This window comes from Schistocerca nitens, chromosome 5 (assembly GCF_023898315.1).
Source record: "Schistocerca nitens isolate TAMUIC-IGC-003100 chromosome 5, iqSchNite1.1, whole genome shotgun sequence".
Taxonomy (NCBI): domain Eukaryota; kingdom Metazoa; phylum Arthropoda; class Insecta; order Orthoptera; family Acrididae; genus Schistocerca; species Schistocerca nitens.
Genome location: NC_064618.1, coordinates 509,052,792 through 509,065,803, shown reverse-complemented (window position 1 = coordinate 509,065,803; position 13,012 = coordinate 509,052,792). Strand labels below are relative to the sequence as shown.

The 13,012-nt window shown below is 44.2% G+C and overlaps 1 protein-coding gene across 1 annotated transcript in view; it reads left to right on the top strand.

Annotated features, from left to right (window-relative positions):
- Positions 1-13,012, top strand: part of LOC126260817 (uncharacterized) — a 955,955-nt gene that overhangs the window by 701,338 nt on the left and 241,605 nt on the right. Inside the window, exon 3 of the mRNA XM_049958191.1 lies at positions 7,583-7,647. Coding sequence (XP_049814148.1) covers positions 7,583-7,647 — 65 coding nt within the window. The remainder of the gene's footprint in view (positions 1-7,582; positions 7,648-13,012) is intronic.

The window sequence follows — 13,012 nt, the reverse complement described above, 5'->3', positions numbered from 1 at the left end:
GTGCTTCCATTGAAACTAGTCTGGTAACTAAATATGAAGTGCTAGGGAGAGCAGAACATCATTAAAAACTACGGGTGTGCACTATGCCTTTTACAGTAGTTGCGCACTATTATATGTAAAATTACGAGTAAAAGAAAAGAGTATCCCTGTACACTGACAGAACTACGTAATGTGTAAGTCATCATGCTATTATCATCTTTGGTAAACCATATTTAATTTAAAAAAGAAACGGAGGTAGCTACTCGTCTCGGAAATTATGGTGAAATAAAAACGTGACTGAAGGCTTATGACAGTTGGGTTATTCAGTTGCATTCGTTTGTTATAATCTGTTGTTTGCAGGAAAGTATTGTCATTGGACGATTGTAAGGACATACAGATAGAATTTGATGAAATTGCCACTCAGTGTAATGAATGAGAGCTTTCTTTAAAAGTGGATAAATATAAGATAACGCTTACAACAAAGGGGGGGAACGTTATAACATCTGATTACGAGATTAGTGGTGAACTTCTTGAGCTACTCGTCACATCGTAAATATAAATGGTTCTGAGCACTGTGGGACAACATTTGGGGTCATCAGTACCCTAGAACTTAGAACTGCTTAAACCTAAGTAACCTAAGGGCATCACACACATCCATGCCCGAGACAGGATTCGAACCTGCGACCGTAGCGGTCGCGCGGTTCCACACTGAAGCGCCTAGAACCGCACGGCCACACCGGCCGGCCTCGTAAATACACTCCTGGAAATGGAAAAAAGAACACATTGACACCGGTGTGTCAGACCCACCATACTTGCTCCGGACACTGCGAGAGGGCTGTACAAGCAATGATCACACGCACGGCACAGCGGACACACCAGGAACCGCAGTGTTGGCCGTCGAATGGCGCTAGCTGCGCAGCATTTGTGCACCGCCGCCGTCAGTGTCAGCCAGTTTGCCGTGGCATACGGAGCTCCATCGCAGTCTTTAACACTGGTAGCATGCCGCGACAGCGTGGACGTGAACCGTATGTGCAGTTGACGGACTTTGAGCGAGGGCGTATAGTGGGCATGCGGGAGGCCGGGTGGACGTACCGCCGAATTGCTCAACACGTGGGGCGTGAGGTCTCCACAGTACATCGATGTTGTCGCCAGTGGTCGGCGGAAGGTGCACGTGCCCGTCGACCTGGTACCGGACCGCAGCGACGCACGGATGCACGCCAAGACCGTAGGATCCTACGCAGTGCCGTAGGGGACCGCACCGCCACTTCCCAGCAAATTAGGGACACAGTTGCTCCTGGGGTATCGGCGAGGACCATTCGCAACCGTCTCCATGAAGCTGGGCTACGGTCCCGCACACCGTTAGGCCGTCTTCCGCTCACGCCCCAACATCGTGCAGCCCGCCTCCAGTGGTGTCGCGACAGGCGTGAATGGAGGGACGAATGGAGACGTGTCGTCTTCAGCGATGAGAGTCGCTTCTGCCTTGGTGCCAATGATGGTCGTATGCGTGTTTGGCGCCGTGCAGGTGAGCGCCACAATCAGGACTGCATACGACCGGGGCACACAGGGCCAACACCCGGCATCATGGTGTGGGGAGCGATCTCCTACACTGGCCGTACAAATGGCTCTGAGCACTATGGGACTTAACTACTGAGGTCATCAGTCCCCTAGAACTTAGAACTACTTAAACCTAACTAACCTAAGGACATCACACACATCCACGCCCGAGGCAGGATTCGAACCTGCGACCGTAGTGGTCACGCGGTTCCAAACTGACGCGCCCAGAACCGCACGGCCACACCGGCCGGCACACTGGCCGTACACCACTGGTGATCGTCGAGGGGACACTGAATAGTGCACGGTACATCCAAACCGTCATCGAACCCATCGTTCTACCATTCCTAGACCGGAAAGGGAACTTGCTGTTCCAACAGGACAATGCACGTCCGCATGTATCCCGTGCCACCCAACGAGCTCTAGAAGGTGTAAGTCAACTACCCTGGCCAGCAAGATCTCCGGATCTGTCCCCCATTGAGCATGTTTTGGACTGGATGAAGCGTCGTCTCACGCGGTCTGCACGTCCAGCACGAACGCTGGTCCAACTGAGGCGCCAGGTGGAAATGGCATGGCAAGCCGTTCCACAGGACTACATCCAGCATCTCTACGATCGTCTCCATGGGAGAATAGCAGCCTGCATTGCTGCGAAAGGTGGATATACACTGTACTAGTGCCGACTTTGTGCATGCTCTGTTGCCTGTGTCTATGTGCCTGTGGTTCTGTCAGTGTGATCATGTGATGTATCTGACCCCAGGAATGTGTCAATAAAGTTTCCCCTTCCTGGGACAATGAATTCACGGTTTTCTTATTTCAATTTCCGGGAGTGTAGTACGAGAAGTAGCCTCTCTCTCCCCCCTTCCCCTGTCAGGCGGCATTCGGAATGTAGATCTAGACACTGGTCTATAAACTAAACAGATAAAAATAATGTACAACCAACACATTAAAAACGAAGTAGTACAAATTAACACCGATGTTACTGAACCAGTTGAAGAGATTTTTTTTTTATTTAGACGAGTTGAAGAAAACGACTAGAATGTTAACAAAAGGAATAAAAAGAGAGTGAAAACGATCTATTAAGCCTTTCGTAAACTAAGAAGAGTTTTCAAACCTACGTTTCTTTCGTGTCTCCCTACAACTTTCGCGCAACGACGCTCTGAGCGTGTTTTTTAGGGAATTGACTAGTTTGAACCTGGGACCTGTTGCTGGTAAGGAGACGCCAGACCACACATGACATGTAGAATTCAGAAGAGTTCAGTCAGACTAGCGATGATATAATCAAATACTTTATGATTTCAGCGCCAGCACCACTGCACTCCCTGTAAAAGAATCTTAATACTAACTAAATTTAGTGGAAGGGGTTCAAGGCTTTCCTATTTTTAGTTAGCTGGTAAAATAACGTCGAAAAAGCAGTTAAGTTTACCATTGGAAATTTTATTCTACTCACAAAACATTGTTTATAAATTGCACTATTGATAAAAGGAAATGTTTTAATACAGGATGGTAAAAACCAACTGCGTTCAACAAAAATGTGAACGAATATTCCCTGAGTGGGTTTCAAAGTTCTACAATGGATCGAAGGATGACCTATGCCATATCACATCTATAATCTAGGTTTAAATTAAGTTTCACAAAAGAGAAAACCATCAAAATGGTCTACAGTTACCCTCAATTATCTTTAATTACTTATCTAACTTGTCGTAGATTACAGTGGCTGATGTGGCTTCTCAATAACTATACAACAGAAAAATCATCGCGTTTCAGATTTTTACTTCAAGTGGCAAATGTGAACACCATGAGCTTTAGTTGACGATCGACACTAGTATTACGCAAAAAGGGGGTGTAACAGATGAGACTTCTGCAGTTCTGAGTGAAGCTTTATGCGCTGTTATGCAGCATCGCGTGCGTTCATTACCTTGTCGGTGTTCGTCAGGGGGCGGCGGACAGCACAGCTCCGATCACCTCGCCGTCTCGGAAGTAACTCTGTCCTAACTTCTCCTTACTACAATTTACCGAAGTTGGTTTAAAAAAAAACTACCTGGCTGTGTTTTCATCTGACCAATCAGGGTCTCAATGTTAACCTTAAGCTCCGCCTACAAAAATTCTGTCCATCCATTCAGAAACGTTATACTTTTCGAGGTGGGGCAATGTTTTTTAAAGTTTGCAGCGTAACAGAGACGCGAAAAAGTCTCATGCTAAAACTTGCAGCTGGTGTGGTCCTTTTAGCGTTATCGTAACATCTATACTGTTCTTTTGGAGGGCTCTATCTTTTAACATGGGCTGGGGGGTGGTCCTAACGTAACAGAGACGCGAAAAAGTCTCACGCTAAAAACTTGCGGGTGGTGTGGTCCTAGCAGTTAGCTGGTGACGTGGGTGTCCGTCCGTCCCTTATCGTAGGGCCTTCCAGCTTAACACGGTTCTGCTCTCGGCTTCTGTTCTCGTTTCTCCCCTCGGAACTGCGTCTGTCTCACGGTGGGAAGGTATGACATGCATTAAGGCATCCTTGTGTTAGTCTGTGGTATTCCATTTGCTCACTCGTTACTCTTATTACTTTGGTTAATTTAATGTCACGATTTATTCGGAGCTATGTGACATACTGCTGGATTTGCTTATCATGTCAGGGTTTTCATGGAAGGTGTTGGATTGGCCTGACACCTTACAAGATCTGCAATGCGTGGAATAACAGCATACTATGTTTACATCATCACACAATCTTTTCCTTCAGTGCAGTAAGTGGTGGTATATACCATGTATACCCACGTTGCTGTCGTCAGCTATACTACAAGTCGATATGTCAGTTTTAAAATAACAGCTATGTACACACACGTTACTGCGCTGATTACAAGTGCTCACACCTAATCGATAATATCAATTCGTAATACCACTGCGCCATCTGATGATCCAATGCATCACTAAAGATGTTTGCGTTGGAATCTCTCGGTTGTGAAGAGGTGATGAATGTGAGCGCTTGTAATCGGCGCAATAACATGTGTGTGCGTAGCTGTTATTTTAAAACTGACATGCCGTCTTCTAAGAATAGCTCTCGATACCAACATGGATATACATTGTATAACACCACTTACTGTACTGAAGGAGAAGATTGTGTAATGATGTGAAGATAAGTATGTTGTTATCCTATGTATTGCAAATTTTGGATATAATTATGTGTGCTGTAATGTTAGATGCTGTTTCCTTGCATTTTCTGTCCTATCTTTTGCGGATACGAACATGGCAACAGAGAACCGTCGAAATCGGTTATCTACATGAATAGATCTTAGCGATATTGACAGCTGAAAATTTCTTCAGTGTTCATAATACTACAGATTGCTCTCACACTGACGATGTCAGAAGTGTGTAGGCATCTGAAAGGCAGATCACCTACGAGACGCAAGTGTCGGCAAATCTATAGTAGCCTTCCAGTGTTTGGAGTCCCCACCATGTAAACCTGATAACAGACACCGAAAGAGTTCACAGACATGCTGCTAGAGTCGTGACAGGTCGTTACAGGAAACATGGAAGCGTAACAGTAATGCCCAAGAATATTTCATGGAACACAGTCTGTTGGGTAAATCCCATATGTTCGAAGAAGACTGTGTGGCCGCCATGGTGCCACCACCTTATATATCGCGTAGAGATCGTGAGGAAAAGGTAAGAGAGATTAGGACGCACAGAGGCGTATAGATAGTCATTTGTCCCACGTTCAGTATGCGAATGAACTAGAACAGAAGATCGCTAATATTGGTACAATATACTTTCAGCTACATCTCTGAACAGTCAACGGGACTGTGTCTGTGATACAAAATCCACAATAAACGTCTATCTTCAGAAATCCTGGGAAGTGTACGCAGTAAGATTCGCCGAAAAGTCATTGATGGACACTGTTGCTAGCCCCATGGTTCATCTGGCTGTCAGGTGAGCAAGAGTTACAGTTGCACGTCTGTTCGCCAGTACCCATCTCCGCAGCTGTCGTTCACCCCTGGGATAGATTGCAAAGGGCTGTTTATGGACGACGTGACCCACCAACCACTATGATGGATCTACGCCGAATCGCCATTGAAGAGTGGGAAAATCTGGACCAATAGTGCCTTGAACTTGTGGATAGTACGCTACAACAAATACACGCATGCATCAATGCAAGAGGGCAAGAGGTACCGGTGCGTACAGAAATCTGGACCACCGCCTCTGAAGGTCTCGCTGTATGGTGGTACAACATGCAGTGTGTGGTTTTCGTGAGCAATAAAAAGGGCGGAAATCATGTTTATGTTGATCTCTGCTACAATTTTCTGTACAGGTTCCGAAACTCTCGGAACAGAAGTGATGCGAAACTTTTTTTGATGTGTGTATGCGGCCATTCGATAGGGCGACCACAGATTAGTCTAGTGCAACATCAGTTTTATCGATATGGATCAAAAGCGACAGTAAAACTCGAAGGAAACCAGCCCTCCAGAAGTCACGGCATTGCTCTCACACGCGCTGACTGTTACTGCCAAGCAGGAAGCGCTGAGTCGCTGCTACGTTGCTATTTATTTATAGTGTTTTACTGTCCCAGTTGATACATACCGATAAAACAGACTAATTTTGGTGCGCTATATCAAATGGGTACGAAAGATCCCGATTGAAAAAGAAATTTTCTTAAAACGAGAAACAAACTGACAGTGTCTGTCGACACTGGACGTCGGAAGAAAGATGTGAGGAGCAGTACTTATCTGATCTGATTCCTGCTACACAACGCAAAAACTAAACTGCAAATATCTGTTGAAACACCAGAGAAAATAGAGAAAATGTGCCTGACGCCTCTTAGGGGAGACGCCCAGTATAAACCACACTCTCTTTCATTTTTATTCTGACTTTTTTGTAGCTATATGTGTTGTATGTTTTTAGTACTTCTATCCCTGCCCCATTCATATTCAGTCAATATATTGTAAACAGGCAATCTATTACTGTTCCTGAATTATATTTTGGTCCACTGAATCACAATGACAACTGCCCTTTAGCGTCATTTGAAATTATACACTCATAATTTGATTTCTAGAGCATGTTGTAATTTTGACATACTGCTGGTTGACGCCATAACCATCTTAATAAATGAAGCTGCCTAAGCCGGCCGAAGTGGCCGAGCGGTTAAAGGCGCTACAGTCTGGAACCGCACGACCGCTACGGTCGCAGGTTCGAATCCTGCCTTGGGCATGGATGTGTGTGATGTCCTTAGGTTATTTAGGTTTAAGTTAAGTAGTTCTAAGTTCTAGGGGACTTATGACCACAGCAGTTGAGTCCCATAGTGCTCAGAGCCATTTGAACCATTTGAAGCTGCCTAGGCTGAAAGTGGACAGTTTTCAGTGAGTTAAGCCATTTACTTGCAGACTGACAGAAGCAACAGTTTCAGATGATTCGATACTACGAAAGGGTATAGTAGCAACGCTGACGACGCCAGCATATTGAGATGGAGCGGTTTTTGTTTTATTTTCTTCTGAATAACAATAAACAAACATTACCTAAAGTTTTTGTTTATAATTTAGAAATGTATGATCACATCAAACATTACATGAAACCATAGACCAGCAGCCTTGGACAAATCAGTGCCCACAAGATAAGTATCTCCACGAGATTGTACATCTGAGAATATGCTGAGATGCGGCTCGCTTTTCATGCCAAAACAATGCTCGTAGATAGGTTTTAAACGCTATTTAATGTCAACCATCTACGCTGACAGCTGATATCTACGCTGAGAGCCGCGCGAGGTTGCCGTGCGGTGTGAAACGCCTTGCCGCGTTTCGTGCGGCTCACCCCGTCGGAGGTTCGAGTCCTACCTCGGGCATGGGTGTGTGTGTTGTCCTTAGCTTAAGTTAGATTAAGTATTGTGTAAGTCTAGGGACCGATGACCTCAGCAGTTTGGTCCCATAGTAACTTACCACAAATTTCTACGCTGACACCTGGAGCATTTGTTCTGTATAATGTTCCGCCCTACATCTGCCACATTAAACCAGAATACACCCTTAACAGTTTTAGTAATCTCCTGTAGCAGTGTACTAACACGCTGTTATTTGTGTTTCAGGCTTATCCGAGGCTATACGGACAGCAAGGGGCGCCATTACCCACGGCTGCCCTACTATCCAATTGGTGAGTTGTTGTTGTTAATTTACTTATACAGTCGGATAAGATGTGAACTGGTAAATGTTCTATGAAAATTGAAGGTGGAGGGGGGGGGGGGGGTGCGTAAGGAAAAGAAAGGGTAGGAAATGATGTTGATGTCAGTTGCATCGGGACTTTATGTGGAATCAGCGGCGACTAGCGAAAATGTGTGCCAGACCGGGATTCGAAACCGGGATCTCCTGCTTATTACGCAGCTGTGTTAACCATAGCGCCATCCCGACACAGGTTTTATCGCAATTGCGAGGATTATCTCGTCACACATCCCGGCCAACGCACATTTTCATTTAGCCCCTCTTATCTGCAGTCCCCGTCCATGTCCTGCTTGCTCAATAGTTTGAGATTCCCGCAGGAGGTCGAACGTAATTGTGCATCTGCACTAAAGGTGCTGCATGCTTTGTCCATCGAGGCAACTCAGTTATATGAACGCGTGGTATCTGTTCCTTCGGACGGCATTTACAAATAATATGAGGATTTCTGCTGTCTTTCGCGACTGCATAATGTACTATTCACACCAAACGCTCTTCCCTTTATTTAAGCACATTGTCACTGATCATTGTAACAATTGTGATTTTATTTAAGTGTCAGTTTAACGAGATTACAAACACACTAGTGCCACAATAAAAAGCTTTAGCAAAGTAATAATCAGAACAGACACACACACACACACACACACACACACACACACACACACACACACACACAGGCTAGGACACATAGCCTTCCCCTCCCTCTTCCTCCCCTCCTCCCCACCCTCCTATCCCATTCTCCGTCACATGTGTAAAAAACTGTACATAAACACGTACACACATAGGCACTCACACGCTCACAGACTCGCACACACAAGTTACAACATGTCACTACCTCTTCCCCCTCTCCTTTCCACACCATCGGAACGAAATTCAAAATACACAAAACCAATAGGTGATGGTGAGCATATAAGCCAAAACACTCAAACGAGAAAATATTGTGGCTAGTGCAACGCAGTGCATTTAAAACTGGACATCTGCGTATAGTACGACACATTCGAATAATGTAAGCCAAAAAAATGTGATTTTCAACACGACAGCTGTTTGTCATCTCTTTACATCTACATGTAAACAGAACAACAAAGATCACTGATCTACCTGTTACATAAAGTGAAACTCGTTTGGTATAAATGAGACTCTATACAGTCGGTAATGACGATATAAGTCCCACATTAGATCTAAAAACTGCGACTTGAGAAGAGATGCCACAAGGGCAATATGTATACACTCAAAAGGCATATGATACCAACTTAATATAGTGCAAAATGTCCTTTTGTCCGTCTAAGTAAAAAACGGAAAAGGTAAGAACTGTACAATCATCGGCAGTCCGCGGAAAATTTGTTTATTTACCTCGTATCAGTCATCATCAGCATCATCACTACCAGCAACAACAGCTGCCATTGGTCTTGCATATCAGAATAAATAATTCTTCCAAACGTCCCGATGCATCAAATTCTTCAGCCATAGTATCCACATTGTTTCTAAATATTCCAATGTCATCTACCCAACTCCCATCATCGTCTCAGTTTCCTCTTATTTCTCAGAACCCAGCAAAAAACTTTGTAAGTACCCTCCTTGGTCTATTCGCTGTCCGTTCGCATGGCTATATGTCCTGTCCTTCGCCACCTCATTTTCCTCCGAGACGAATTTGTGTCGTCCACTTCTTTTCTCTGCTGTATTTGTTTATTTCCCGGCCTCTCCTGGTAGTTGTTCCCAAATTCATCTCTTCATCTCTTCACATGCTGAATATGTCTTGGTTTTTTCATGATTTTTGTACTAAAAATCCATGTCAGACTAGCAATACAAGCTTATCGCAAACTTTCAGAAACATTGGAAGCTTAGTTTTCGCTTCATTGTATAAGAACTTACAATCTGTCAGAACATTCTAAAAGTGGCATCCTTCGAAGTGGAGTACCGAATAAAAAATATATGGTGTTATTCAAGAATATGATGCTTCTGTTCTTATCTTCATAACAAAGTTACAAGTAAATCAATCATAATTGTTAATGCACAACCTGAGGATTTCAAAAATTTGCTTGCCTCTGAAAAATGTTTGCGGCCGAGCGGTTCCAGTCGCTTCAATCCGGAACCGCGCTGCTGCTACGGTCGCAGGTTCGAATCTTTCCTCGGCATGGATGTGTGTGATGATCTAAGTCTAGGGGACTGGTGACCTCAAATGTTAAGTTGGCTCAAATGGCTCTGAGCACTATGGGACTCAACTGCTGAGGTCATTAGTCCCCTAGAACTTAGAACTAGTTAAACCTAACTAACCTAAGGACATCACAAACATCCATGCCCGAGGCAGGATTCGAACCTGCGACCGTAGCGGTCTTGCGGTTCCAGACTGCAGCGCCTTTAACCGCACGGCCACTTCGGCCGGCAATGTTAAGTCCCATAGTGCTTAGAGCCATTTGAAATATTTGAAAAAAAGTTATTTGTGGGCGTCAAGTTAGGTACGACAACCTCTATATTTCACGCGTCTGTTTTTTTTTTTTTATCAGAGTTTTATCTTGCTGCTAATGTACTGTTCTCTCACCTTTGGTGACTTTGTTTGATATTTCTTCATTGATGCTGTGCTTGTTGCAAACAGACGTGACTCTCAACCTGAAAAAATAAAAAGCAGTTTTTCAGCATACACCTCCGACCACACAGCACTTTTCACAAAACTATCACATTTTCGCACTACACGTAATTGCAGGCTTCTCATCTTGCCAGGAGTAGATAGTTTATCTGTACTGTCTTTCCCTTTCTGCTCACCTAAAACACTGAGGTGACAAAAGTCATGGAACAGCGATATGCACATATACAGATGGTGGTAATATCGTATACACAACGTATAAAAGGGCAGTGTATTGGCGGAGCTGCCATTTGCACTTAGGTGATTCGTATGAAAAAGTTACCGACGTGATTGTAACCGCACAACTTAAATTAACCGACCTTGAATGGGGAGTGATAGTTGCAGCTGGACGCAGAGGACATTCCATTCCGTAATCCTGAGAGAATTCAATATTCTGAGATCTACAATGTTAAGTGTGTGCCGAGAATACCACATGTCAGGCATTACCTCTCACCACTGACAACGGAGTGGCCGATGGCCTTCACTTAACGATCAAGAGCAGTGGCGTTTGCGTAGAGTTGTCAGTGCTAACAGACAAGCAAGAATGCGGGAAATAACAGCAGAAATCGGCGTGACATGTACCACGAATGTATCCGTTAGAACAGGGCGGTGAAATTGGACGTTAATGGGTTATGGCAACAGACGCCGACGCAAGTGCATTTACTGACACCACGACATTGCCTGCAGCGCCTCCCCTGGGCTCCTGACCGTATCGGTTGACCCTAGACGACTGGAAAGCTGTGGCCTGATCAGATGAGCCCAGATTTCAGTTGGTAAGAGCTGATGGTAGGTCTACAGTGTGGCGCAGACTCCACGAGGCCGTGGATCCAAGTTATCAACAAAGCATTGTACAAGCTGGTGGCAGGTCCGTAATGGTGTGGGTTGTGTTTACTCGGTCCTCTGGTTCAAATGAACCGATCATTGACTGGAAAATGTTTTGTTCGACTACTTGGAGATCATTCTCAGCCATGTGTCCAAACAACGATGGAATTTTTATGGATGACAATGCGCCATGTCACCGGGCCACAGTTGTTCGCAACTGGTTTGATAAACATTCTGGACAATTTGAGTGAATTGTTTGGCCACCCAGATCGCTAAGCATGAATCCCATCGAGCATTTATGGGACATAATCGAGAATTCATTTCGTGCAAAAAATCCTGCACCGGCAAACTTTCGCAGTTATGGACGGCTATAAAGGCAACATGGCTCAGTATTTCTACATGAGACATCCAATGGCTTGTTGAGTCCTTTCCACGTCGAGTTGCTGCACTACGCCGGGAAAAAAGAGGTCCGACACGATTTTAGGAGGTACTCCATGACTTTTGTCACCTCAGTTTACACGCAACACAGATGCTCCGGTAAACTCAGATATTATTTCTGAAATCTATCGTGTCTGTAACGATGGATTTTTTTAGTTTCTCGAAGACATTAAGCACAGGATACTTCTTGCTGCGCTACTTTTTAACGGTTTTCCTCGTCTGAGTTTTACCACAGAACAAGAAGCAACTTTCACACGTATTCACAGCGTATACTAGCAAGACGCATGAGCACAAGTGGTGTGACACAAAAAATGAGTGAAAGAACTATATGTATTAAAGATGTAACACGCTAATTTGTAAAAAGAGTGAGATTTCACTTCTTTCGCGTGCCTCATTATGTAGCGCGTGTCTGAACAATGGAATAACTAATACATAAGTGGGGCCTATTTCCATGTCACCAGAAGATGGGGCGTAGGTGCCCTGAGCCCACAATCAATCACTAGTAGTGCTGCACCAGCGCTTGTTTACTTTAAGGTTAAACATGCGATGAACACCGTACAGTTTAGAAGCGCAGCAGATATTCACCTCTTGTGGAAAATATATGCTCTAAATGGCATATGTTATGATATTATTTCGTAAAAAAAAGACAGTAAAATTGATTTACAGTTAGGCATTATGCGATGTATGGCGCATGAGATTTTGAGAATGCTGTAACGATTTCAGAAGTGGTGATTAGGTTGAGATATAAGAGCAGAGTCTACTTTTTTTTCAAACGTTCCATTCCACCATTATATATCATCGTACGTGCAAGGATAAGTCCCTGCAGTCGCGCTATTTTCTGTGCCCTCGGTGGCTCACATGGATAGAGCGCCTGCGATGTAAGCAGGAGATCCCGGGTTCGAGTCCCCGTCGGGGCACGCATTTTCAGCTGTCTCTATTGAAGTATATCAACAACACCTGTTGGCAGCTGAGGGTTTCGATTAATTATCATTTCTTTCTAGAGAAGCTACATGGTCATCATTGGTATCTGTTCTTTCGGAACAGTCACTACTTTCATATATTTATATGTATTTTGTGTTGGCGGTGTTAGACAGCTTTTAAGAATATTAAGAACTGCATTATACAACATAGCTGTGCTAGTTGTTTTATTAACGACTATCGATTTCAGTCGACTTGAGACCATCCACTGGTATGAACCCCAATTCAACTGTGTATTCCACAATTGTAATGGTTTAACAGAACTTATCAGACTGAGTAAGAATTACAGTTGTGGAATTCATTGTTGAATAGGTTTTATGACCCGTGGATGGTCTTAACTAACTAAAATGAACAGTCGATAATAAAATAACGAATGTAGCTGCATATTGCATATTGCATTTTTTAATATTTACATTTCATTGTGCCGCCATGTACCTTCCCACAGGTAACA